This window comes from Anthonomus grandis, chromosome 22 (assembly GCF_022605725.1).
Source record: "Anthonomus grandis grandis chromosome 22, icAntGran1.3, whole genome shotgun sequence".
In the NCBI taxonomy this organism is placed as follows: Eukaryota; Metazoa; Arthropoda; class Insecta; order Coleoptera; family Curculionidae; genus Anthonomus; species Anthonomus grandis.
In genome coordinates, this window is record NC_065567.1 from 28,094,881 (window position 1) to 28,122,150 (window position 27,270).

At 32.5% G+C, this 27,270-nt stretch overlaps 3 protein-coding genes and 1 long non-coding RNA gene across 7 annotated transcripts; 2 read left to right on the top strand and 2 right to left on the bottom strand.

The window, feature by feature from the left end:
- Nucleotides 1-1,007: 1,007 nt before the first annotated feature.
- On the top strand, nt 1,008-9,026 carry LOC126748401 (epidermal growth factor receptor kinase substrate 8-like). Its single transcript, XM_050457627.1, has 9 exons — nt 1,008-1,170; nt 2,038-2,072; nt 2,159-2,440; nt 2,497-2,652; nt 5,331-6,362; nt 6,417-6,551; nt 6,607-6,703; nt 8,297-8,766; nt 8,821-9,026. Exons 3-9 carry the CDS (start codon nt 2,159-2,161, stop codon nt 8,914-8,916), a joined length of 2,268 nt encoding a protein of 755 aa, XP_050313584.1. The 5' UTR covers nt 1,008-1,170; nt 2,038-2,072; the 3' UTR covers nt 8,917-9,026.
- On the bottom strand, nt 9,017-23,996 carry LOC126748402 (semaphorin-1A-like). 3 transcript variants are annotated; one of them, XM_050457630.1, is made up of 9 exons: nt 23,973-23,996; nt 17,748-18,288; nt 13,380-13,581; nt 13,078-13,166; nt 12,877-13,021; nt 12,387-12,818; nt 11,621-11,825; nt 11,096-11,569; nt 9,017-10,078 (listed from the first exon to the last, which is right to left on the bottom strand). In XM_050457630.1, exons 2-9 carry the CDS (start codon nt 18,198-18,200, stop codon nt 9,910-9,912), a joined length of 2,169 nt encoding a protein of 722 aa, XP_050313587.1. In that variant the 5' UTR covers nt 18,201-18,288; nt 23,973-23,996; the 3' UTR covers nt 9,017-9,909. The 3 variants fall into 3 exon arrangements, with proteins under 3 accessions (XP_050313587.1, XP_050313585.1, XP_050313586.1); XM_050457628.1 differs by lacking the exon at nt 23,973-23,996 and adding an exon at nt 21,141-21,532; XM_050457629.1 differs by lacking the exon at nt 23,973-23,996 and adding an exon at nt 20,811-20,959.
- On the top strand, nt 21,481-22,104 carry LOC126748403 (uncharacterized). The gene is made up of 2 exons (XR_007664708.1): nt 21,481-21,674; nt 21,733-22,104. It is a non-coding gene; the product is annotated as an uncharacterized LOC126748403 (long non-coding RNA).
- Nucleotides 23,997-24,979: 983 nt separating the features above from the next.
- Nucleotides 24,980-27,256, bottom strand: LOC126748970 (uncharacterized). Of its 2 annotated transcripts, none has more exons than XM_050458530.1 (3): nt 27,136-27,256; nt 26,605-26,812; nt 24,980-26,535 (listed from the first exon to the last, which is right to left on the bottom strand). In XM_050458530.1, exons 2-3 carry the CDS (start codon nt 26,806-26,808, stop codon nt 25,468-25,470), a joined length of 1,272 nt encoding a protein of 423 aa, XP_050314487.1. In that variant the 5' UTR covers nt 26,809-26,812; nt 27,136-27,256; the 3' UTR covers nt 24,980-25,467. The 2 variants fall into 2 exon arrangements, with proteins under 2 accessions (XP_050314487.1, XP_050314488.1); XM_050458531.1 differs by lacking the exon at nt 27,136-27,256 and adding an exon at nt 26,935-27,064.
- Between the last annotated feature and the right edge of the window lie 14 nt (nt 27,257-27,270).

A 27,270-nucleotide genomic window follows, 5' to 3' on the forward strand; every position in this document is an offset into this window, starting at 1 on the left:
TTCCTGGTATTTTACTTGTGTCTTGAAAATGGCGGGTTTGGGGTTAGGGATGTTGCGCAAATGGTGTGCGCAGTATGATATTGCACGTCGTTATTCTATACGAGGGTAGAGTGAAAAATTCCGTAATATGGAAAATAAATAAAAGTCTTTTTGTGTCCACAAAATCAGTTAAAAAGCGAATTAATTTCACAAAGCGTTAAAGCAACTTGTGTGTTTCACAGAAAAATGTTGCAAATCACAAACATGCCAAATATCATACACTTAACAGACATTAAATTTCCATTTCTGCGAAATATTCCAGTTGCATAAGTTATTTAAAATAAATTAATCTGCGTTTTTAATTTTCAGTAATGTATGACTTGAATTTTCAACATTTTTATTATGGAGGGTAGTATCCATTTAAATATGTTGGAGTGGGAGTGTTCAAGTTTGACTCACTCCTTGACAAGAATATGGAATTCTAGTTTTTCCAACCTCTATTTGATAAATTTTCACACACCCGGTATTATAAAATTCACAAAAATATACCGACGAAACATTCGGATAAAAATGATATAAATAGAGCAAATATATCACTAATTAGTAGAATAAATTTTAATTATGGCGGTTTCCGACCATTTGTATAAAATCAAATTTTTAGCTAACCCCAACTAATCTTCTGAATTCCTTTATAGCAAAAATATTCCAGCTCCTTATAGCATACAATTTCTTTTGGCACTCGATGATAAATCAATATTTAGTAAAATGCGCAATTTTTTTTAAAATACCATATAACACTCACATCTGTGGTGTCAATATTACATAAAAATGGCTTGATAGTCCCCTTGGCGAGAAGTGAGTGACCCTGTGTTATTACTACCTTCTTTTAAAGATATGATCCTTTCATTTCCTAAAAAAAATCTACTTTTTATACTGACTCGGTAAATATCTACTCGCCAACATCAAATCGACGGTACCTGGTATATACTCAGTACCTACCACAGGTAGAAGTGATTATTTTCCACGCATGTGCCTAACCATGTAATCAGTTACCTGTTTAGGTGGAATAGGCTGCAAAAGTTTTTCGATACTGCATTTTATCAATATTTAGTGCTGTGATTTGTCCGTGCTAGTTTCGTTAAAAAGTTCGTTTATTTGGTCGTGTGTGTCGTTTTACATTGTTTTGACCAGGTAAGTACCGTGGGCAGTACCTAAGAACTGAACCTTGCAGGTAGGTACTGTTACTTTTTTGTTGCTGGCCTCTCGAGCTCTCTCCGCCACGACGGCTTTAATTTAAATATTTTATTATTGTTAAAAAATACTAATATGTACTAATAGTACTGAGATCTATTGTTCGGCACATGTGATGTTACTGAGGAATTAGCCAGTTTCAACCTATGAACCCCGTTTGAATCATCATTGTTGAACATAAATTACGACGAATTCTTTACCTCATTCTTTGCATTCCATTATCATTATATGATGGAAGGGGCGTGGCTCGTATATATATATTGATTCTTTCAAGAGATTTGTTCGAAAGTTTCCTTTTTCATAATTCCAATAGTACTTGTTATTATTGTAACTATCATCAAAATGATGATAAAGAATTCCAATCACGTAAGCCGTAATGGCTGCATTTAAGTACAAATGACGTATATTGACTATATAGTGACTATATTAATTTATTTTTAATGATGATCGGGTTATTATAAAAATGTGTCTTAAAAACAGTTATCTAGCCTTGTATAAAAACCCTATCTCAAGATTAGGCTTTTGTTCCTGATAAAACAAAAAAATCAATATCTATTTTGCTAATTTAATTGTCCAAGATAAAAATCATATTGGTCCAGTAAGATTTTGTAAAGGTGTGTGTAATCCGACCGTACTAATTAGGATGGGTTTTAATAATGTGATACACGTCACGATACGCACCCTGTTACACACTTTTTGTTTTTGTACGAGTATAATTGCGAAACAATGCCAGGGACATGAAGAATCATTATTAAGTATTTGAATCTGAATTATACCAATAAGTGACAAATGGTATTTTATTTTCAGGCTAAAATGGCCTTCTAAAAGTACCACATTCTTTGGTAAGTACCTATATAATTAATCACTTAATAGACTCATTAGGCTAATAGCATTTTTACTTTTAAACACTCTATCCTCCTGTTACTAGATGGAATATATTACTCCGGTAAAAATGGCACACAGAAATGGATTTTCAAGAGACGACAGAGACCTGGATAGAGATAAGGAGAGAGAGTTCAGAGATGAGAAAGCCCCAGTGCACATCATCGAACATTTGGCGACTTTCAGCGTGTCTCAGGAGATGGGGATATTATATCCGAACGATGGAATGAGACGGCTGCGCCAAATGGAGCAAACCAACGGGATTTGGTCGCAAAAAATGCAACTTTGTCTTGACTACCCATGGGTCTTGATCTTGGATGAATCTGGAGTGAGTAAAAAAATTGATGACCCCCTTAACATGCTTATAAAACTACTTTTTTTTAGGCTATAGTAGAAAAATTTCCTGTGAACGCTATACAAGACCCAACAGCGTTCATGAGTACTGAACCAATGGACATGTACAACAACATATTAGTGTTTATTATAGCGGATTCCAGTCAGCCCTCCCATTCGCCTGAAATGCAGATGCACATATTTCAAGTAAGTCCTTCTTACACACACCAAAAGGTCTTTACGAATTCTCACTACATCAAAATAGGCCGATTTAAAGCAATTTAGTCCGTAATAGATCCGGTAAAGTTTAAAATGGAAGAGTAGTCATATTTTATACCCCAGATTTAAGCAACTGGAGAAACCAGCTATCGTATGGACATCTGAATATTGTCCAAATGATATCCAATGGACCTCCATTTGGAATCCGTTATTTGTCCTATAATGTACACTTAGTTGTACCAATTTTGGACACTAAGAATTTACTTAAAATTAATAGAAGAAAAATCCTTAAGCGAATATATAGTATGAGTTTTAGTAGTTACAATTTTATAATTATTGTAGACTCTAAAAATATTTCAAACATTTCTGAAAAAATGATTAAAATCCATGCACTGAAAATCAAGATATTGACGTATTTTGCACTGGAGTGCCTGGAAGGAATAAAATAAATTGTCTCTTATTGGCAATTAAATATTTTAAGTTCTTGCGGCTAAAATGTTATAATTATTGATTTTTAGGATGCTCCAAGGGCTTTTCAAGCAATTACTGAAAATATTTATAAAATCGATACAATAACAATCAAGATATTGACATTTTTCTTACAGGAGTGTCTGGAAGAAGTAAAATAACTTATCTCTTATTGGCAAGTGAATATCTTGAGTTCTAGTAAATAAATTTTTTTACTTATTGATGATATTTGGGATAATCTGAAAAAATCACTAAAATCAAGATAATGGAATTCTTAGTCCAGGAGTGCCTGTAAGGAACAAAATAATTTGTCTCTCATTGGCAAGTGAATATCTCGGGTTCTAGTAGTCCAAATTTAGAAATTATTGATTCGTGTCCTAGTCTGAAGCCTTTTTAGTCTTTTTTGAAAAAATCACTAAAATCGGTTGACTAGAATTTAAGATAATGGAATTCTTAGTCCAGGAGTGCCTGTAAGGAACAAAATAATTTGTCTCTCATTGGCAAGTAAATACATCGGGTTCTAGTAGTCCAAATTTAGAAATTATTGATTCATGGCCTAGTCTGAAGCCTTCTTAGTCTTTTTTGAAAAAATCACTAAAATCCGTTGACTAGAATTCAAGATAATGGAATCCTTACTCCAGGAGTGCCTGTAAGGAGCAAAATAATTTGTCTCTCATTGGCAAGTAAATACCTCGGGTTCTAGTAGTCCAAATTTAGAAATTATTGATTCTTGGTCTAGTCTGAAGCCTTCTTAGTCTTTTTTGAAAAAATCACTAAAATCCGTTGACTAGAATTTAAGATAATGGAATTCTTAGTCTAGGAGTGCCTGTAAGGAGCAAAATAATTTGTCTCTCATTGGCAAGTAAATACCTCGGGTTCTAGTAGTCCAAATTTAGAAATTATTGATTTGTAGACTAGTCTGAACCTTTTTAGTCTTTTTTGAAAAAATCACTAAAATCCGTTGACTAGAAGTCAAGATAATGGAATTCTTAGTCCAGGAGTGCCTGTAAGGAACAAAATAATTTGACTCTCATTGGCAAGTGAATATCTCGGGTTCTAGTAGTCCAAATTTAGAAAGTATTGATTCATGGCCTAGTCTGAAGCCTTTTTAGTCTTTTTTGAAAAAATCACTAAAATCCGTTAACTAGAAGTCAAGATAATGGAATTCTTAGTCCAGGAGTGCCTGAAAAAAATAAAAAAATTTGTCTTTCTGTCATTACTGATATACCGAATATATTACCGAATAATCGCGAAAACGTCTAACTTTAGCGGGTTTTAATGAAAGGGCCTTTTTTGTTTAAAATTGATGAGGAAATTATTATTTTTTTTTAAATAAATAAATAAGGAACTACAGTGAGAAAAAAAGTTATGGGCATTTTACTCCATTAGAAACACAATGTCCCAGACAGCATATATCTTCCCAATGGATGTCCAATATTGGTCCAAACTAAGTCGAAATGTCCATGGAATTCAAATAATTTTTTCATAACTTCAAAGCGTCATAAACGCCTAACAATGACTAAAAGATTTTAAAAAATTACGCTAAAATCACAAAAAAAAAACTGTTTCAGATGCTTGAAATAAAATTAAAAATTATTCTAAAATACATAAGAAAATACTTGAAATGGCTGAAATAAGAAAAAAGAAATTAATTTCAAAATATCATTTGTTCGTATTTTAAGATTTTGCAAAAACTTAATTGGAATATTGTAATTAGAATATTTCATTTATACATACAAGTACGAATAGATAAATACGTTTTATCGAAAGTTTTAACCCTCGATGAGTACCATATCGATTTTCATCTAAATGTGTAATTTTAGGGACGTAAATTTAAGTACATTCCAGATACCTAAAGTTATTATTCCAGGTATTTGATGCATTTTTTTGTTCCTTCCAGAGAGTGAAAATTATTTTTTAACTTTCCAAGTATATTTATTTATTTCTTGCCGTTTTTTATATGTCTAATTGATAGGCACTCTTCAGACCTCAAATTTTTAAACCAATATATTAAAAAAATGTTTACATCAATTTTCATTTTTTAACTTACCTAACCGTCCGATAGGTCAGAACTGAAGCAATTTCGAACTAAACAACTTGCTTTAAATCGGCCTATTTTGAGGTTAGAAATGTGGTCAGATTTTGTAAAGACCTTTTGAGTAGGTATATTCAACTTAAATAAAAAAAAATCTTTTCAGTGTCAAAGCATATCTGCACAGGACCTTGTAGAAGACCTAAAAGCCTTACGCATGGGCAAAGCGATATCCAGGAGTCGCAAAAGCAGCATTCCCGCCCATAAGTCGCTTCCTCCAGCAGTAGTCAGTCCAAGTCGCGATAACACCAGAGATTATTTCAATCACAGATCCGATTCTGAATTGACTGAAAACAATGATGATTCCAGCTCCACCACCAGCGAGAAGTACGAGCGTGACGTTAGCATTTTGAATCATTGCTTTGATGATATTGAGAAGTTCATCGCTAGACTGCAGCACTCTGCAGCCGCTTTAAAAGAGCTGGACCGCAAGAGAAAAAATCGAAGGAACAAGAAGCGGGACATTGGAGACGGGATGTTGACCATGAGAGCGAAACCGCCGCCAGAGAAGGAGTTTGTAGATATTTTCCAGAAGTTTAAGTTATCCTTCAACCTATTGGCTAAACTGAAGGCTCACATCCACGACCCGAATGCTCCCGAACTGGTTCACTTCTTGTTTACTCCATTGGCACTGATCGTGGAGTCGTCGCATGATTATTACTTCGACCAGCATATCCCGCAAAACGTAACGGCCCCACTGCTAACCAGAGAAGCGATCAATCTGCTTATGAACTGCGTGACCAGCAAAGAAACTGAGCTGTGGCATTCGCTAGGAAACGCATGGTTAGTGCCGAAAGATCAGTACAGAGGTCACGTGCCATCATATCATCCGGTTTTCATGGATGGTTGGTCTCCCGAATATCCAGTCGATGAGCCAGATACTGCTGATAAAATACATGGTCCTGACGACGACGATTCGGATAGCAACTTCATTCCACCCCTTGGGGAGAGCACTGCTAAGAGCGACATTTCTTTGGATTCAATCGAGATTAAAGGGGAAGAAAAAAGTTTTGGTGCAGGCCAGGAACGGTTTTTGGAAGAGCTGCACAGCAGGGGAGCCCATATAGTCCAAGTTACTTATCCAAGGACTGCTAATAATGATAAGGAGCTCACTGTAGAACGAGGAGAGTTCTTAGAGGTAAATTAAATGAACTAAATTTCGATAAATTATTATCCAATTTTTTTTTAAAAGATTTTAGATAGCAGTAGGAAGTGGTGGAAGGCAAGGAACAGTAAAGGGGCCGTGGCACATGTGCCGAACACCATAGTGACCCAGTACCATTCAAGCAGCTTGAGTCCACACTTAAGAAACTCTATACGCAGAGAAGTAATATGAGTTGTGATTGAAATGATGGTTTTTTTTACTAAGAGAATTATTTCAGGATTCACCCCCGCATTCACGTTATCCAGGCCAAATCCCTGGGGATGAATTCAGGATTCAAACGAAACCGGCTGAAGCGATCCGGAGCGAGAGGCTCGGTAAGAAAGGGGAGTTTCGCTACTTCTGATGTGTTGTTTTTTTGCTTACTTTTATGTTAAATATTGTTACAATCAAGCGGTATGGAGATTTTTGGAATTTATTATTATTATTATTATTATGCACATTCTTTATTATTTAACCAGGTTGGTTTATAAGATTAAATTTACATCACAAGTATGTACGAACTAAATTAAGTTATTTTGATAACGAATTTCATCACGCTTTATTTATATTTAGAGATAACGTTTTATGTTATTTATTTTAATCGCAGTGTAATTAAAATGAGATGAAAACGCAATTATAAGGCACCTCCACTGTCTTATCTCAAGTCAGTAATAAATAAATAAATATTTTTAAAATGCCAAAAAACTCAATGATAGGTGAACGAAATTAACATATATGATTAAACGTTCATTCCCTCACCTATAATTTGTGTAAATTTTGTAAATCGTCCGTTCGTCATGTTATGTGCTTTAATTAGCTTTAAGTGTTGTGTCTGTCTAGGCTAAAAAGCATTTATAAACATTATTTATATACCTTTTTAATTTAAGGATTTATCGATAGCTATTATATGGTTTTTATATTTTCATATATGGATTTAACTTTTCAATACACTTTTATTATAATCAGCTGAAGTTTTTTTTTTTACTAGTTTTATGAGGTAGATTATTATATTTGAGGAATTTAATATTATGTTTCTGTTATTCACGTTCAACCAGAAGGTTTATTACATGTTAATTATATACAATTATTATTTAATAAAAGTTTAAGAATGGTATATTTGTATACTATTCACAGATGTTCACAAAATGTCGACTCACACAAATGTCAAAGTCGACCAACAAACTTTACATTTATCGTAACTATTTTTTGATTAAAAAAAGTACACCATTGCATTTTTCTAAAATATCTTGTTTGGTATTATTATTATTGTGTTTCATACAAGTTAATGCATTTTCTACTGTTTTCTTGATTTCTCTGTGTATGAAATTCCATTATTGCACTATACGTGTATGAAAAGTATAGCGTATGCTACATAGTGGCATATATATGATTTTATCACAAAAAACCGTTTTTTATTAACTTTACCGTTACCCCCCCCACCCACCCCACACAACTTTCCAGTAAGAAATTGTTTTCAAAAATCATTGTTTGCCAAAATATTACACATGAATAACAGATGGTTTCGTCGTTAACATTTAATCTACTAACACATTTTTTAAAATTAAATTATTGATGAAAAACGGTAATTTTTCAAAAGAATTTCTTACTAGTCAAATGTTAGGGGTGGGTGGGGGGGGTAAGGGTTGTGTTGATGAAAAACTATGTTTTTGCAGAGCAATTTTTATATAAAATTCTATATGTAAGTTTTTCATTATTTATCGTATGTAAATATTACACAATGTGTTTAGTGGGTCATTGTATACGTCTTTGTAAATTTCCGCTTTTTTTGTTTTATGGCCAAAAAAGTGATTCGTCGCCTCTTTACCGGTAAGTTTGTATACACTTGGTCAAGAATGGGTGATGCATGTATTAAGATCCTAAAACCGGTTAAATAATAACTACTCAATAAATTCTTGGACATATTTTAGAAGATCAACTTCAAAAACATGTAGCTCCTCCAGTTCCACCACCGCCACCGCCTCCAAACGGTGCATTACCACCCCCGCCGCCTCCCCCAATATTTAACAACCAACCACCCGAGGCACCCCCGACTGAAAGACCGATAAGTCGTCAACCCTCTCAATCATCCCCTGCCAGTGATGCTGTCCAAGAGGAACTGAATAGCGTGTTCAGCGTTATGAAGGATAAAATAAGACCGAAACCTTTACTCGATATTAAATCAACCCCAGAGAAGTATATTAATAATAAAAGTAGCGCCGCAGAGGTGCAGGAGTGGTTGAAAGTGAAAGATTTTGATGCAGGGGTGTGTGGAAAGTTTAAGGGGGTGGCTGGTTCTCAGATTATGGCCATGGACAAGGAGGATTTGGAGAAGGTTTGTGGACAAAAGATCGGGGGGAGGCTTTATTCCTTTTTGCTTGTGCAAAAGTCCGTCAGTGGGGTAAGCATATTTCTTACATCTTGCAGAAGCATTTGTAGCAATTAATTTTTTTAGTATAAAACCTACCGAAGTGCTGAGTTCCATAAGTTATTGCAAAAACAGAGGCAGAAGCTGGAGAAAAAACCTGAAGATATTCTAGAAGACGAATGAGATTTTTTGAGCTAATTTTTAAGTAAAAGTTGTATTATTAATAATCGCTTTCATAATTTATTATTAATAGCAGGCAATATTGTTGGACCAATAAAACTAGTTTTAAAATTTATAGTTTTATTTATTTATATCAAGTAAAATAGCCATTGGAATGTATTTTAAACCTAAATTACAAAATAATGATTTCTTAAAGTTACCTTACCTAAGCAATATTTGCCAGCATGCGCATTAAAACAATTCAGTTAGTTTTTTAGATCACAGCCAAACCTGTACCTGAACCTAACCTAATAAAAACTAAAATATATGTACAAAAATATATAATAAAAGAAACTCTAAATAGTAAATAATTTTTAAAATAAGGCACGCCTATTAATTTCCTTCTAAAATTTTTCAAAAAAGCTTAACTAAAATTACCCTAATTTTATTTAAAAATACATTTTATTTCATAAAGCTAATTTGTAAAAAATAGATTGTCTGATATTATTCCGTTTTGTGCTGTACAAAGGCCACCAAAAATATTTCTTTATGGACTTTTTTACCCAGGCACGAAGCTACAGTGTTTGTATAAAAAATCACAGAGATCATTTTATTTAACATCTAACGTAAAGCAACAAACTATTTGAGATTCCAGCATTTTTTTTCTAAAGACACTTTGACAATACAGGGGGCCCAATTTGATTATTACTTAAAAATTGGATACCCTGTATAGTGGACAAAACACAACATAAAAATAATATATATATACAACATAAAATAATTAAGCAACACCTTCGATATAATCAGTCAGGTAAATAGATAGAAACCAAATACTAATCTACCTAAGTAAAGTTAAAAGTGGCTTAATCTTTGCAGTGCTAAAACGCATTTTTGATCAGGGAGAGTAGTGGGTTTTTCTGCCAGTTTAATATAAACTTTGGCAAGACGAGTTAAGGCAACAAAATGTCTGAACATTTAGAATTGCGGCAGGTACCAGGATACACATCTAAAAAGGCTTTAAATGTAAGTTTTCTTAATTTTTTGTAAAGTCCCCTCGTTGATGTTTAAGTTTTTCAGAGATCCCATATTATCTTTCTTTGGCGGAAGGGTTTCCTGCGTCATGTGCAAGACGTCCAAGTTCACATTCTTCGGTCTGGCTAAAAAACTGTTCTGGTTCACGTTTAATCTGAAATAAAATTAATAATATTAGGCCTTAGTACATTTATTTTTTTTTACTTAATGAATTTGATGGATAAACCACAAAAAGAAAAACCAATTATACTGCATTTCAAATAGGCAGAGAGTAAAAAAGAAAAACCAAATATATTGCATTTTAAATAGGTGGAGAGTAATAAAATGTCCATTCCATTCATGAGCGTAGGTAAACTTAGAACCCAGTTAATGAAAACCCTATTCATTGAATGCTATATAAAAGGGTACAGGTACATGCGATTTTTAAATGTAACAGTGATTAGCATAATATTTAATATACTAATTTGGCAGGTAATATAAACTTCATTGTGCTTTAAACAGTGACTTTCTGTTACTTAGTAGTTGACAAGATTTTAAAAGAATTCTTCAATATTCATAACTTTTCCAGATAGTTGTACATAATATCTATTTTCCTGGAAGCAGTTTTTAAGGAGATTTTTTACTATAAACTGATCTCAACTGCCTGGAAAAATGAACTAAATTTTCCAGGCAGTCAAACTCATTTTTAAATTCCCTCAGTCAAAATTGCTGTAAATAAGTAATAAGAATACAGAGTATAAATATTACTTTAACAGTCGTAGTATGGTAGTATTGGCTGTTAGGCCATAGTGTTATATATGTCGTAGGCGGATTATAAAACCCGTCGAAGATATTCGTCGTTTAAAATTGTGACATTATAATGATGTATTTTATTTTTTTTTAAACGGCGGCCAGCATTAGTCAGATTTTCAAAGTTGGCCCATTTTTGTACCTTTGACTTTAACTTTTAGAAATTAATGGTTTCGACAAAATTCAAGAAACAATTAAACTACTTGATGGTTCTAAAGTTTAGGAATAAGTAAAAAATCAAAAAATTCATTCTTAATAAGGATAAACGTCCAATCCCTTATAATCAATTGCATAATTTGGTTAGTGCTTCATAAAATTTTTAATTGGAATTTAACTTAATTTAGATTACTTAAAACAAAAATTAATGGCACAGATTGCTTACCTATCAATATGATTTCTCTGTTCAATACAAGAAGTGTTAGAAAAATTCATGTATAACTTCTTAGAAACGCAATATCCCCCAACGAATCCAATAAGTAGACCCACCATGGCGGCTACAATAATCCCCCACCATAAAGTCCCAGAAGTAAACTCGCTCTTCTTAATTTTCAAACAGGCCGAACTAAAATCACCATTTGTGTCACTACAATCATCCAGAATACTGTCGTCGTCAGTCTGAATCAACAGTTCGTTCAAATTGGTGTCTGAATCATCATCATCTTCGTCAATAGAGTTGCTTGAAATGTATTCAACCTTTTTGGCCCCCGGTTCTTTTTCGGTTAATTTGCATTTGGCAGCACTACCTTTAGCAACATCTTGAACTAAGTAACGGAAATTTGTTACGGAGTCCACGCTGACGCATACGTTCTTAATTTGGTCCCAAGCGCAGTGCGGATCGCGCAGCTCAACACACTCACTGGAAAAAGTTATTTGAGAAATGTTTAAGCTTACTAGCACGAGTGCTTACCTGCAAGTGGTGATTTGCTTGCAATGATTCAAGACGACCAACTTGGTTTCGTTTTTGCTTACTGCAACAACCCCGCCGTAACCTTGACCTAAAGCTAACTGAGTAACTGGGGTGCCTTTTGCAAACACATCATTGTCCGATATGACTAAAGCTTTTGGTACGGTTTCTGATGCCACGTTGACGATTTTAAGGACTTTTCCGTCGTCTGGAAAGAAATAGTTACATTTTTACCGTAAGTAGATAGAACCATTAACTGTATTGAAAGAGAAGGCGAATTAAAGGACCTAATAGTGTTCATTGAAATTATTACAATTGATTATTATGGCAATTATGGTCATTTAAATGTATATTAAGTAATTGAAGTTTTATGAGTATATAAGTGTTCAATAAAATTTAAGAAATTACTTCTTATTATTATTTATTTTGTTTTGTGACTATTCGCTTATTAGTTTCTGAACGGAAAGATTATATTATTAAAAATGTTCACTGTGCCTAAGTATTTTGAAAAAACATTATCAAAAATGTGTTTTAAGTACCACGACGTAATTGCATATTTGAAGATCATTTTTAGTTCTAACCAACTCCTCTTTATAACAATTTTGGTATTGTGAAAAATAAAGGTATTCTACTCTTGACAAACCTTGTATACGAGTAATAAAATATAAGAACTTGTTATAAAGAATTACTTTTTTTCAGAAAACATAAAAGTAGACATACACTTGCTTTTCAAAAAACAACTACAACCACAAAAAAAAAATTAACTTACCAGTTCCAACGTAAATAACATCATAAGTCCGATCGTTAACTGTTCGTACTTGTGGATCGACAACGATGGCCGTAAACCGATAATTCAAGCTGACCCGAATCAATATCGGCCGTCCGAAGTAGGCAGGAACGGCCTCTTCCATAAGCGGATGTGTTTTGATAAAATTGACGGTGGCATCCGGAAGTAGGCGGCTATCGTTCACACACTGTCCAGGTCTCGGTTCCGGAACCTGGATTTCCGGAACAGGGAGCCAATTCGAGTTAATCGTTTCCTGGTGCTTGAAAGGGCCGCTGAAAACCTTCTGGATATCGCTCATCTGGAACAAGCAGATCGCTGAGCCTCCTATAGCGTTGTCTGGAGTTGTTAGGGCTCCATAGATTATTTTTGTACGGGTTTCACCGTAGGTGCCGTCGATTATTTGGCTTGTTGATTCTGAAATGAGCGGGATAATGATTTGGCCTTAAGAGGGCTTAACTAAGGGGTTTCTTACGTATTTCATCAAAATAGAAGGGATATTCTCCAGGGACTGAACAGTTAAGTCGCGCCTTACTAAAGGTGGTCCATTTGTTCCTTGACAGATGTGACCCTCCGCCCTTATCGTGCTTACAAACTCTGGCTACACGTGAGTATATTATCTGGAAAATTTACATGAATTTTAGGTGATTTATTGTAACAGGTTGCATAAATGTACCTTTCCACAGTTCATGAATTCTACAGCGGTCTCTCGGAAGAAGAAGTATATGTAATCCCCGAAGGCCACTGAGCTTACAAAGTTTGGTGCTGAAAAATAATTCAGTTTAGAACAGATGGCGTATATTTTTCAAAATTTTCTAGGACAATCCTATAAATTATTCCAGCTGGTCATAAAATAATTAAAAATCTTGATATTCGACATGCAAATGAAGCCATTGTCCACCCACTTTCAGAAACCTGCCGGGCTGAATTAGCGTGAACACGGATTTTACTATTTTTCAAGCAATTAAAATAAATTACCATTTAAATGTTTCAGGTCGGAGAGTTCGGTGGCGAGCGGTTGTGGATCCCTAAAAATCAGCGGGTCTCCACCGGAAAAATCAGCTACAGTAGCCGAGAATAGCTGCCCGTCGCTGTAAATCGCTGTGCTGTTATGGTCAGGATCGAAGGGACATAAACCTTTGGCATCTGATGTGTTTGGTTCCCTGTGATGGTGGCCATTCTGGAATTTCAAGAATAATGATTGCATAATTTTTTAGATGAATGTGATGAAAATTTAACATGTCTGGCTAATCTGGAGCATCATGTTTTCGTATAGGTAGATACGGTGAGCTAGAAGAATAGCCTGGCGCCATGTTTACTCAATTGAAATAAATTATTTAAATTTACCTACTTTACAGAAAACAATAATTAATAAAAAGTGAGAAATTTAAATTAAGTAAAAGTATACGCTAATCCAATTTAAAAGACAATTTGAACATTAGTTGCGACTTAAGTAAAGTTTTATTTTATTTATTTTGACTGTACATTAATTATTAATTTAGCTTACAGTAGCGGCGTACATTTCACTATGTACTAAAAAAAATAGACTCCTATTGAACCAATAATCTAGCAAGTATCATAACCTTTTGAAATCTAGATTAGATACACCAACTTTCACTTGCCAAACAGTGAAGTAATTTTCTTTTCCAGGACAGTTAGTTAAGGTTGGGAAATGATGGTCAAAAAACACAATTTTCAACACAAGTTGAGCAAAAATCTGATCATTTTTTTAAAAACGTGACCAGTTGTGTTTGAATTTAGTTTTGTAATAAAAAAAAAATTGGTAAGAAATTCAAAAATTTGTAACCACAGTACTAAAAAGACCGACAGGGGGGTACATTTTTTCGGTTTCCTATGAATGCCTATAATTTTAAAAGTACTCAAGATAAATTTTTTAAAATATTTTTTCCGAATCCCTGAGCACCTGCTATCTATACTAGCATCTATTGCTCGTTTTCGGTTTATGGTTGATTTTTGGGACACTCTTTATATGATTTTTTTTGGCAGTAACTTATTCAAATTCTTAACTGTTTAGCTAGGCATTTAATATTATGAGTATAATAACTGACATACACAATTGATGGATGTCAATTATTATACTCATAATTCGGTGACAAATGCATTTTCATTTTGAAGTTATTGCTTTTATTTTTTTTAACAATTAATTTCTTTGCAAGTAGGTCATATATAGGAGTAGCTATATAGCTTAATATCGTCTATTTGTATAGGTTTATATATAATTTTTTTTATTTCAATAAAAGACATGATGAGACACCTGATGCTATTGTGAAGGACTTAAGGGTTCTTCACAATAACGTCAAGAAACTTAGAAGTATAATGCTTGCCGGTAAAATTAAAACATGACATGACTATAAATTGTGTTAACATTATCCCTGGTCCATATTAAGGAGGCACTTAATAAAGTGAAAAGATAACCCAGATCCGACTTTGTTCTCACATCGTTTCAAATTATTTTTTATTAAGGTAATTTCGCGTCTATTTCTGATGGTTTTGTAATTATGTAAATAGGCGAGCACGTAGGCAGAGCGTTAAAAATTGCGCTCCAACGGAAGTAACTGCATTTTTCGTTTCGAATACATGTTTCCTTAAAAGATAAACGGTGCGAAAGTTTCATTGTATTTTTTTTGTCGCTGCTAAGTTACGTGAGAATAAGCGAAAAGTGGAATCATTTGTTCTTCTAATCTTCTGATGTGACTCCGAGTCACGATTCTAACGAAAAAAATGATTCATTCTTGTGACGAGACTACCTGAGCCTACACCTTTGCGTGTTGCGTGACCAGTTCTAATAATTCCAGCGAAATTATTAGCGTAAAGTTTCCTTTACCCTCTTGTGTCTATGTGTCATAGACATGCGGAGTAAGGGTGTTCACATGATTCTTACAAGGTATTATTGTTACACTATAAAAATATATATGTAAAAGGGTGTGTATAGAACGAGCTAAGACAATATAATTAAAACCATATTTTTCAGATTTATACAGTCACGCTGACCGTGACAAACCTATAAAAAAAAAATCGTCAAAGGTTGAAAAATTCTAATTAGGTTCGTGGTACAGGTGTTGTTGGCCTGTACGCACACATCTGTTGCAAAACTCCATTTGGCCTTGATCGATCTCTGAATAAAATCATCGTGTAATATTTAATGCTACAACGTTCCGAACAATAGAGAGACATGGTATAGGCGCAATTGTTCACCAATTTTTTTTTAACTAATAATGATAATGGTCATGGTTCATTTAATTGGCTAACAAAGGTGTGACATAATAGGTGAAATAATTGTTTAAATGTGGGGCTTAAGGATTGTTGTTGTTTAGGTTCACAAGACGTTCCAGAAGTGTGCGGAAAATGGGTGATTTTTATATGAATCATGTTTTTCTAGAAATAATATATTATTTCATGGGTCTACTATAGATAATTGCCCAATAAAATCCTTGTACCCGTGAAATTGCTCATCCGAGATGTTAATAACATGACACAACTTCTAGAAATTACGTTCTGAAAAAGCAGATTTGAGAATGTGCTTAGACAATGAATTTCACAGGAGCACCCCATTTAATAAAAAGGGCGTAACTTAACTCACTTATAAAGGATTTTAGGGGATACATTATTGGCAGATGTTGTATTATTATCACCCCTTGGATATACTGTTTGTTTAAGACCCCCTTGATGGTGAACTTCATGAAAACTGGACCATTTTAGTTTAAAATTTAAAAAAAAAACTATTTTTATGCTAAAGTTAATTAAATGTGGTGTCAAATAAAATTTAGATTTAAAATGTTAATATTGTCGACTATATTAAACCATCATTAGGGCGATACAATTAGTGCTAAAATTTAAGAAAAATACGGATAATCTTTTTTGTATACCGAGAATATTTAAGAATTTATTTTAATTATTTGATTTTATTGTTTTAATAAGGTTGAAATACGATATGTACTTAAATTATCTATGTCTTGTTTTTTATAAATGCTTTTATTTATTTTTATTGTGATTGGGTGCTATCTACACTTTCCTCTTTTAATTTTATAAACAGAATTTATCTCATTCCGGCGATTATTGTTTAATGTATTGGGTACTTAATCGAATATTTTGACTATCCGCATATTAGTTTTGGTAAAAATTTAATAAATATTATTAAACGGATGAAACTAAAAATTGAGATTTTAGCGAGAAATAAATTTTGAACAAGGGATTTTATTTTTTTTACACGAAAACGGCACGTCGAAGAAAACAAAGCCAAGACCAAATTTACTCTAAATTAAATGAGGATGTGACAAATATGTTTTATTTTGTTTGCCACTGGTAAAATAACAAATTAAATTATGTATTAAAAAATAGTACTAGATGCATAGAAACTACCTACTAATTTTCAAAAAAATATCAACAAGGATGTCAAATTTATCATGAAAAATGAGAACTTGCTTATTTTGAGGCCCTGAGGGGTTCTAACCCTCCAAGTTTGTCTCTTTAATTATAAAGCACCGTGTATACCGCGTGGACTGGTTGAAATATGTCTATAGGGTGTAAATAATTATTTAATCACCCTGATGGTTATTTTCATTAGAAGCAACTGTAAATATTGTATTCTACACAAACTTCATATGCAATCGCCTAATTACTTATTAATATTACACTCAGTTTATTCACAACTAAAATTGCTAGTACAAAAAAAAATAGTTTTTTTGAAAAAGGTTCAGCATTAATATTAGTGAGTGCTGAAAATGGGTTGCCTTAAGAAATTACAGCACTTAAATAGCATCGTTTTTTCTATGTAACTAAAAAATATAACCACTATAGTAAACAACCGAATTAGTAATATACTTTGTAGTAGAAGAATAAGGGCTTGCCTAACTCAAATATTGAGTATACTAGTTAGAAAAACTAGTTATTTAAAAGAGCTGGTAAAAATAAAAAAATTGTATATGATAATGTAAAATTGTGATAATAAGTATTTTAGACGGAGTAAAAATGATGCTGGCCATTTGGTATTCCAGAGCTGGTAAAAAAGCTTTCTAAAAAATATCACTAAAGTACTTTATCATATCTAGTAATTTACACTGCTATTTCTATAAAGCTACTTTATTAGTTTAATAAAAAATACTTTATAAAAACTACTCTACTACTACAGTCGAAAGATATTAGTAAAGTGAACTTTACTATCCCAGTAAACATCCTGTTATTTTGTTTATTATTTATCTATACCGTTTATTTCACCTCATATCCAATTAGCAAGAAGCATAAAAGATTTTTGGGCTACAAAAAAACAATACACAACAATTTTTTTCCTTATGAAGCTCAGAGAAATTATAAATAAACAAAACTTACCTTCCAAACAAACGTTGCACACAAAGGTTTGAATGAATTGGTCCCACACACCAATAACTTCCCAGGTGCAACTTTGACAAGTAATCTAATGTAATTTTGGCACTCATCTTCACTTTTCCCCTTCAAAAGGCATAACTGGCTGTGCGCCTCTGAGGAAGGCCAAAAGATCTCCGAATGCCTTCGCTCGGAAAACTGATTATTATTTATGGATAAATTGTAGATTCGATTTCGACCACCCAGCAGCAAGGTGTCATCGTCTTGATATAAAATGGTAAAATGGTCAGAGCGGCTCGAGTTACCGCGGAAACTTTCCAGGGGAAACTCGATGGGGTTTTTTAGTTTTGTACTGGTGTCCGGGAGCCATGCCTGTAGAATTTGTGTCAGATACAATAGCAGAAAAACCACCGGGGAAAACTCGTTGAGACGGAAGCAGAAAAGGGTTGCTAAAGACATTTTGCTACGGATTGATGTATTTTTTTTTCATCTGGCACCGCTCTTACTTGTGCAGTCTGTTCCCTCCCGGGTTTCCTCCATGGTTTTCCTGAAATTAAGAAAAACCAGACGTAGATATAAATACACACCGTCAGTTTTTAATAAAATATTTTTCCCGCCCACGCTTGCGAAAGAAAATGTTTATTTTTAGGCGCGATAGTCGCGTTGAAAATCCCCTGCTACGTCTTAGTAGGGAGTTTAGATACTTAAAGAACGTGCCAGTGTATATGAAAGTGACTTTAAATGTTTTTCTCGCCTGCGCTATAACGTTATATAAATATACATACATCGAAAAATTCATCAATAATCCCTCTGTATTTCACAGTGCGTCGCCTCTGTGGTTTGTTCCGCTTTTAAAACATCTTGAGAGCTTCAAATCCGGTTTATTTTAATTAATTTATTTATTTTTTCGGGGGAATATACGCTCGTTAATTGTTTTTCGAAGACCAAGGGGAATGATTTTTTAATAAGGCTGTGCCGAACAATTTTTTTAAAATCCTGCATAATGGAAGGAAATGCAGGAGCGGATTTACAGGAATTAAGAAAGCTGTTAAAACTAAAGATGCGTCACTGGGGACAGAATCACTAATAATAAATAAATAATTATTTTATTTATAGGGGCGGCAAATTTTTCTCTAATATGCATGGGAGCATTGCAACGTTTTATCTAAAGATTAGGCTAATAAATTTGGTGTGAAAAAAAATTGTACAGCAATTAAAAGGTGAAAAGTTCAATTTCCATTCTTATATGGCCTTCTCAGTCTCATATATCATAAAGAATGGTCATAAAATTATACGTTATTTTGTAAGCTACCTGAGGAAAACAGAATTTACATATGTTCCAGGGTGCAAAGTAGAAATAATTAATAAATTGATTTAGTTTTTATTACAGGCAGTACAGACACTGTTTTGTTATATGATGGTTACAATGCAAAACTATTTAATTCACAATTTAAAAAAATACTTGACCTGGTTGTTGTGCAATAAAATTAAGATTTTTAATTCAATAATTCAATAATCAAGACCAGAAAAAAATAATACCACTTGCTTCCCAGATATCTATAATCACAAAATATGAACCATAAGAATTATAAAATATTCACTTGTCAGTAAGAGATAAATTATTTTATTTCTTCCAGGCACTCCAGTGGGAAAAATGGCAATAGCTTGATTTTTAGTGTCTGGATTTTAATAATTTTTTCAGAAAATATTTATAAGTCCTTAGAGTCCTAGATATCAATAAGTATAAAAATTTAAGCACAAGAATCTAAGATACTCAGTAGCCATTAAGAGACAAATTATTTTATTTTATAGAAATGTCATTAAATAAAACATTATTTTAAATACCTGAAATGCATTAAAAAATTACCCCAAATCTCTGAAAAAATATTAAATTAAATGCTTAGAATAAAATAAAAAATTGCTTCAATGCCTGCACCAAAAAAAATTATTTCTTAATTGCTCAAAATAAAAAAAGGAAAAATTATTTTAAATGTCTTAAATGAGAAAATGATTCCAAAAGTCTTGAAATGTTGAAAAAAAACTATTTCAAATAGCTGAGGTGCATAAAAAAATGACAACAAATGCCTGGAATAAATAATACATTATTTCAAACAGCTGAAATGCATTAAAAACACTGGAGTCAATTACATGGAATAAATAAAAGATTAATTCAAATAGCTGAAATGCATTTAAAAAAAATGAACTCAAATGCCTGGAATAAAATAAAAAGTTGCTTCAATGCCTGGAACACTTGACTGACAAAACAATTAATTTATTTTTTAATTAAATTATAATAATCAAATTTTTTACTACTTTAACTTACCTTTACAATTACTCCTCAGGTTATATTTAGTGATCCAGAAAATCTATTATTGTAAAGATTTTATTTGAATTTAGCAAGTTACCATATACAAATAATTAATATAATACATTAAAGGTGTTTAAAGTAGATAAATTATTAAAGCTAAAACAATGTGAATATAGGATGTCTATTATAAAATAAAGCATTATATTTACACAACATGTACACTTATATTACACTAGAACACCTAATAATATAAAATATTAATTAGTGTCACTGTTGTAGATGCAGCAGCACTTATATCCTATGTTATGTGTATAATTATTATTTGTATAGATAGAGTAACTTTTATACCTGTCTTGTAGTGACATATATACCTACAGGATTTGATTTCCCTAGGTAAATTAAATATGAAGGCCTTTGAAACCCATTTTCAAGCTATCAAACAATACAAAATGTTACCACAAGATATAAGAGAATCTCAAAACATATACAATATAACAGGGTATTTATTTAATAACATAGTTGAATATCCTTATTTTAACACTGAAAACTATGTAATATTCTGACCAATTCATTTTTACAGTAATTAAGAGTATTCTTGAGGGTCAACTGCCCAATTAAGATTCACATTAAAGTGAATGTAAAACTTAACTAGCTCACCAAAAATTAAGCAAAAAAAAAAGCTTTAATGGTCAATTTCCGGATTAATCACTGAGCTAATATTAATCAAACCGAACCCACGTTAAACAGATAATATTATTTACCATATCAAGCTTGTTTTCCTAAGGGAGGCATTACTATTGCAGATTTTCCGGTCAGTACGTCCACTAATAACTCATAAACGCGAAATTTGTTACTACATGAATATTTAATAAAACTATATAATTATTATTATCAGTTACGTATATAACTAGTAGTAAATCTATGGTAATGAATGCAACAACTGCGAATGACTTGGAACAGGTACCTAGAAGACGCTGGAGGGGATAAAAGTTACCATACAAGAAATAAGGTATACTTAAGGCTAATTTATGTAATTATTATTAATTAAAGTGTTTCCGCACATAAAGTTTTATATAATATAAAAGACTTACCCTATATATAAAATGATAATAAATCCTCATGAAACCAAAACAAGCTGAAGAAAAAAAAAGAGACCAAGAAGAAGTCAAACCAGACCAGAAACAAGAAATTTGTTTTGGTTGGTCCATTCACCACAACAAACAATAAAGTTGTATGAAAGTTCACCACGCACTTCCCATACTTGTTTACTAACAGAAGACTTCCCGAAAACGGATATTTTATACAACTATGGTGAATTAATGGTAATAAAGTAAAATATAATGGACGCCATACACATTTGTACCTTTAACTTAACGCGACAAAACTATACGGCTTAACACAGACCTGTCGAACTACTGTTACGTGTTTCTTTTAGGAGCGCTCGGGTACAATCGCGTAGCTTCGGTACTTTCAAATAATAATGGCCTCCACCGCTAAACTAAACTTTTATAATATTATTATGGTTTGCGTGTTTCGCCTTGGGTTACCTCTCTCAGTTGAAGAGGTAAAAACTACAGAAAACGAGCCCAGCACGAGCAAAAGCTGTTCAACGCCACCGTACATACGTACGTACGAACGAACTGAGGATATTTCTATTCATGACAAGATATGGATTTTTTTTAGGTTCTTTTTTTATTTGCCTTTAGTGTGTTACGGTCGAGTCATTCTCCTCGAATATTTCAATGGGAAATAAAGAGCTTCTTCCAGGCACCCCTGGAAAAAATCCTCTAGAACTTATCAGAAATGAAGAACATATTTTATACTTGTAATTGATTCTAGTTTGAGTCATTTTCCTCGAATATTTCAATAGGAAATGAAGGGCTTCTTCCAGGCAGTTGAGATATCATTAGTAGATCAATATTAAGGGCATAAATCTAGCTACACCCTTTTATAAATGTCTATTGTATCAGAAATGAGAATAAAAAGTACAGTATTTTTCCTTGTATAATTAGTCAAACAGCAATTTAGAAATAATAAGAAATAGAAAAAAAATGTCATTCATATACAGCAAATCCTACAAAATAGAAATTGGCTACTCACTTTCTATGAGGAAATGAAGAGTTTGAATAGGAAATTCTTCATTTCCTATCAAATATTTCTAAGGAAATAAAGAGTTTCTTCCAGGCAGTTGAGATATCATGAATAGATCAACATTAAGGGCATAAATCTAGCAACGCCCTTTTATAAATCTCTATTGTATGAGAAATGAGGAAAATAAAGTATATGTTTTTCCTTGTAGTTAGACAAACAGTAATTTAGAAATAATAAAAATATCATTTATATACTGCAGCAAATCCTAAGAATAGAAATTGGATTGCCAGATTCTCCTCAAATATGTCATAGGAAACGAAGAGTTTCTTCCAGGCAGTTGAAACACCATTTATTAGATCACGTTAGGGCATAAATCTAGCTCTACCCTTGGAAAAAATCTTCTAGATCTGTGTTACATATAACATCATCTAAAGGAGATCCAAACAGTAATTTAGAAATAACATCATATAAAAAAAAGTTCATTTATATACAGTATTATTGTATACAGAAAATCCTACAAAATAGATAGAAATTGGAGTATTACATTCTCCTCAAATATTTCATAAGAAATGAAGAGTTTCTTCCAGTCAGTTGAGATATCATTAATAGATCAACTTTAAGAGCATAAATCAAGCTGCACCTTTTTATAAATTTCTGCTGTATTAGAGAAATGAGGAAAATGAAGTACAGTTTTTCCTTTTTACGACCTTCTTTCTGCCAGATGATTCTATTGGGAGGATACATTTAGCAAAGCAAAGGATCATATGTCTAAAGACTGTCACAACTGTGGATAGATGAATATTTCCTTAGACTGGAACGTGAACAAAACAGTATATGTATTTCAATTTTCAATAAATAAGCAATTTTCCAGATATAAAGTTCATCAGTATTCCTGCTAGACTAAAACTATGCATGTGAACATATCATATTGGCCAAAAATCATGCAAGATATTTGGGTGTTTGTATTGATAAGAATGAAGTCATATAGATTATGTTCCTTGCACAAATGTTACTAACTACGTGAAGTTCTATTTTTGAAACTATTAAAAATCAGAGTCAATTTTATTGTATATAGCATAAATGGGCCTGTGCATGTTCAACCGGTATATTGAACCTTTAAACATCACACAAAAATATATAATTAAACTTACCAAAGAACCTAAAAGATCTCTTATTAGACAATGCTTTTGTCAATAAGAAAAGTACATATAAAAAGTGTTGTTGTTTTTTTCTTTTCTTTCATTTCAAATTTAGTTGATAGTATTCTAATTTATTTAAAATTTTATATTTTATACACACAATATTTAATCAGAATCCAGGCAAGCCACGTGTAGCTTAAATTCGTTGTTGTTTTTCTTCTGATATGCAGTGCAACATTGTTTATAAAAAAAATAAAGGATTTTGTATTGTATTTTACATATAGCCCTATAAATCTTTTGAAAACAAGTATATATTTCTGAAAATTGAGCAGTATCATTAGCGAACGTAATATATCAGGGTTTTATTTGAACAGATTTTATGCTTAATACATATAAAGCGTTAATAGCTCGCTATTTTCCAAATAAGTTCTTATAAGTATTAAAAAGATTGATCCTCAATCCAGTTCCCCTAATCAAATCTTAACTAACCTTTGAAATGGTGCTAATAAAATTGATAGTTTTAGCTGGAGTGTTACTATTTTCAATAAATCCTCTTAATAACACCCTAATCTGCGGTTTAAGAAGAAATATTATGATAATAACATCTCTATCACTTCGGATATACTGGGCCAGAAAAACCCAAAATTAACTAAGCAAAATAAAAGCTAAACATTTTATGAGAATTACCCTTACCTGTCGCGTTTACCACTTTCGTAACTGGTCATATAATAATTATCAATTCAGTGGACCTCTTTGGTGTCTCTTGTACTGAATCGGTAATCGGTTGATTTTTATTGGAGTTGGACCTCTTTTGAATATGCACTGACGATGAATTACAAATGTATTATGCGGTACATTAGTAATATTAATAAGAGATTTACATGTTTTTTTTTATTATCGATAATATTCCGCACACGTGCCGTAAACACGACGATTGATTAGCAAATAAAATAATAATTGTTATTATACTGTTAACCCAAATGCGATCAGCTTAATTAGCACATTTTAAGGTGGGCATAATTTAAATCTGCATGATGAGCTAAGACATTGTAAAAATGTATATATTTATCTTAAATGTATGCATATTTTGCTTCCGCATATTGGCTCATCGATTTATGCAATAAATGAACAATGCACGTTGAATCAGCTTGTCTGAGATAACAGCATGCAGCTGCTTATTGCAATTTTACTGATAAAAAGTCGGAAGTGTTGACCCAACGTCCCATGATTTGTTGGCATTGAAATGATAACCTACATTTATGTAATAGTACAGGATTTAAACTAGATCAAACTATACAATATAAACGCTTTAAAAAACTCCTTTTTAACGGCATATTTAACCAGTTCTTTGAATTTTAAGGCGACTGCTTTATTAGAATATAATTTGATGGAACGGTTAACCTGATCTTCCGCTCTCTTGTCCCCAAATCTGGTCATAATGGGCAATTATACATAAGCTATTTTTAAAACAATTTGTAATTTAACATTACTTAATTCTTAAAGTGATCCAATCACCTTTTATTACCTACTTAAATTCTATGACATTTTAAGTAGGAAAAGATTTAGCTCGTATTGAGTAAACGGTCGTGGAATATGAAGGTTTCACAAGAATCACAAATAGTTTCTATTAACAATGACATTTTTTCGTGGGTCTCGTTTGCATAATTCAGTTATATTTGGTAATAAATAAAACAAGCAAGTGGCTAGAAGACAAAAATATATTAATTTTTCATGAATATGTAAAAATATATTGCTCAACAAACATTTACAGGGAAATGTATATAAAACCAATTAGGCTTCTCCTGGCTAAATAAAAACCCACATTAAATATTTAATTTAATCTACTACCTACTAACTAGGTACTGCATAAATTAATTATATATTATGATGCTCGACATAGCGTTTTGCTTACTAATATCGTCCCAGATAAACAAATTCGTATTAAAATAATGTTGTTTTAATGAGTCTTATGCCTTAACAATGTCTCTATATAAATATAATAAAATAACCACACTTAAAATTATTGATCACACATAAAATACTTTTTTTAAATGGTAACTTAAGACTAACATAGTGTTCCAACAAAAAATTAAGGTAATTTGCATTAAGTAATGCAATACTTAAACACAGATTTTTACTATCCCAAATATAGCTAAAGACAATTTATAGCTCTAGGACCCACATTTATTTAAGAATAAAACACCCTTGAATCATCCCTGTTGGACATGTACTCAAAATACCACCTAGCCTTGTTTCTTTTATTCTCCCTTAAATTTGCCCTTTTAAAGTACCATTCAGAAGCTTTTCCCCTATTGCGATGGTCGAAACGCGAATTTCCATAAAGCTGGAAGTACCATTGGCCATCTACAGTTTGGTTGCTTTTGCCTCTTTTGTGTTTGGATTTAATTATGGTATTGTTGCCTGAGTGAAAGTCTTTATGTTTTTTTTGTTGCCACTTTTTATAGGTGGTTTCCTCTTGTCTCTTTTTTCCTTCTTTTTCTTTTCTCTTCACTTCTTTTTTTTTCTTTTTAGTTTCCTCTTTTAATTTTTTATTAAGATCAGTATGTTTCTTTTTATAAATTCTTTCCTCACTCCCTTTTAAGGCTTTCTCCAGTTCCTTCTCCTTCCTGGCAAGTTCCTTCTCCCTCAAATCCAATAATTTTTCCTTAATTTCCAAGTAGACCTGGGTTTTCTTGACTCCATCCTCTTTTTCCATCCTCCTTAGTCTTTTGGCAATGCATTTTTCAACAGCTGTGTCAAAATAGTCACCTTTAAATTTATTTTTGTCAACACAGAACTCTAAAATGGCATTTTCCCTCTCATTTTGAGGCTCAAAATTCTTGTAATTCGAGTGGATTTGTTTTCCTGCCTGATTATAATCAGTATACTGCTGGAAAAAGGAGGAAAATATTATCACTAAAAATGAGGCAATAAGTCCATAACCAATCATGCTAGATTGATTTCCTTCATATTGCTGAGTTCTTAGTTCAGCTACATCAGTTGTCTGAGAAGTTTTTTCTAATGTTAAATTAGGGTTAGTTTGGGTTTCCAAGGAAGTTGCCATTATGTTTGCCTGAGTTTCTTCATCAACTACATCTTCAAATCTATTTGTATCAATGTTACAAGTCTCTGTAAGGGTATTAGTGGAATCAGAGTTATTTGAAATAAGAATATTTGGGGTAGTTTGATGTACTACACCCTCCTCATCATGAACATTCAATTCTGGAGATTCGTCTATTTCTATATCATGTAGGACCTGTAATAGTTATTTGGATGAAGCAAAAGGCTTAAAGCAAAGCATTCTATACTAAATAAGTCTTCTTACCTGATTTTTGCAGGCATCAACAGGTTCATGTTCCTCTTCAGAATTGTTGCCTGTCGGGAAGTCACTTATAATGCTAATGCTGCCATCGGACTCTTGATCAGAGTCTGTCGAAACTGACACTGATGAGTTTAACAGTGGAGCATCTTCTCCGCAAGAGATTTCATCCACCAGCACCCAGCGTTTAGAGGCACTGTCTTTATCCATACTTCTAAATAGATGAATACTTAGTTTATAAAGGAATTATCATGGTACATCACTTTTTGACAGTGCTATCTAAAATTAGCTTGACAAAGAAACTTTGTCTAAAAAATTATTTCTTGGCAAGCATACCGTTTACATTGCGCTGCGTCACCTTACATGTAAAAAACGCAATTAATTTTACAATAAAAATAAACACAGGAGGACAATATAATAAGACAATGTCTGATAGGGTCATGATGTATGTATGTTTTTCTTTTACAGCTGATTGGTATAAATGTATTTAAAAGCCTTATTAGAGAGCACTATTCTTGCCTTTAAGCCATGACTTACCTTTATTTATATAAATAAATAATTTTCTTTGTTTAGCAACATTTACCAATATTATTCTATTTGACAACCTGCTGACTGACCACAAATGACTCAAGTCACTTAAGACACATGACAAGTCTAGTTTGACAAACTGTT

What these genes read in the sequence shown, in the direction of transcription:
- LOC126748401 (XM_050457627.1), top strand. Translation starts at nt 2,159, where the DNA reads ATGGAATATATTACTCCGGTAAAAATGGCACACAGAAATGGATTTTCA. An exon ending in TGCAGATGCACATATTTCAA is followed by an intron (nt 2,653 to 5,330) that starts GTAAGTCCTTCT and finishes AAATCTTTTCAG; the next exon opens with TGTCAAAGCATATCTGCACA. An exon ending in GATCCGGAGCGAGAGGCTCG is followed by an intron (nt 6,704 to 8,296) that starts GTAAGAAAGGGG and finishes GACATATTTTAG; the next exon opens with AAGATCAACTTCAAAAACAT.
- LOC126748402 (XM_050457630.1), bottom strand. Translation starts at nt 18,200, where the DNA reads ATGTCTTTAGCAACCCTTTTCTGCTTCCGTCTCAACGAGTTTTCCCCG. An exon ending in AATTCATGAACTGTGGAAAG is followed by an intron (nt 13,022 to 13,077) that starts GTACATTTATGC and finishes TAAATTTTCCAG; the next exon opens with ATAATATACTCACGTGTAGC. An exon ending in AAGCAAATCACCACTTGCAG is followed by an intron (nt 11,570 to 11,620) that starts GTAAGCACTCGT and finishes AACTTTTTCCAG; the next exon opens with TGAGTGTGTTGAGCTGCGCG.
- LOC126748970 (XM_050458530.1), bottom strand. Translation starts at nt 26,808, where the DNA reads ATGGATAAAGACAGTGCCTCTAAACGCTGGGTGCTGGTGGATGAAATC. An exon ending in TTGATGCCTGCAAAAATCAG is followed by an intron (nt 26,536 to 26,604) that starts GTAAGAAGACTT and finishes TAACTATTACAG; the next exon opens with GTCCTACATGATATAGAAAT.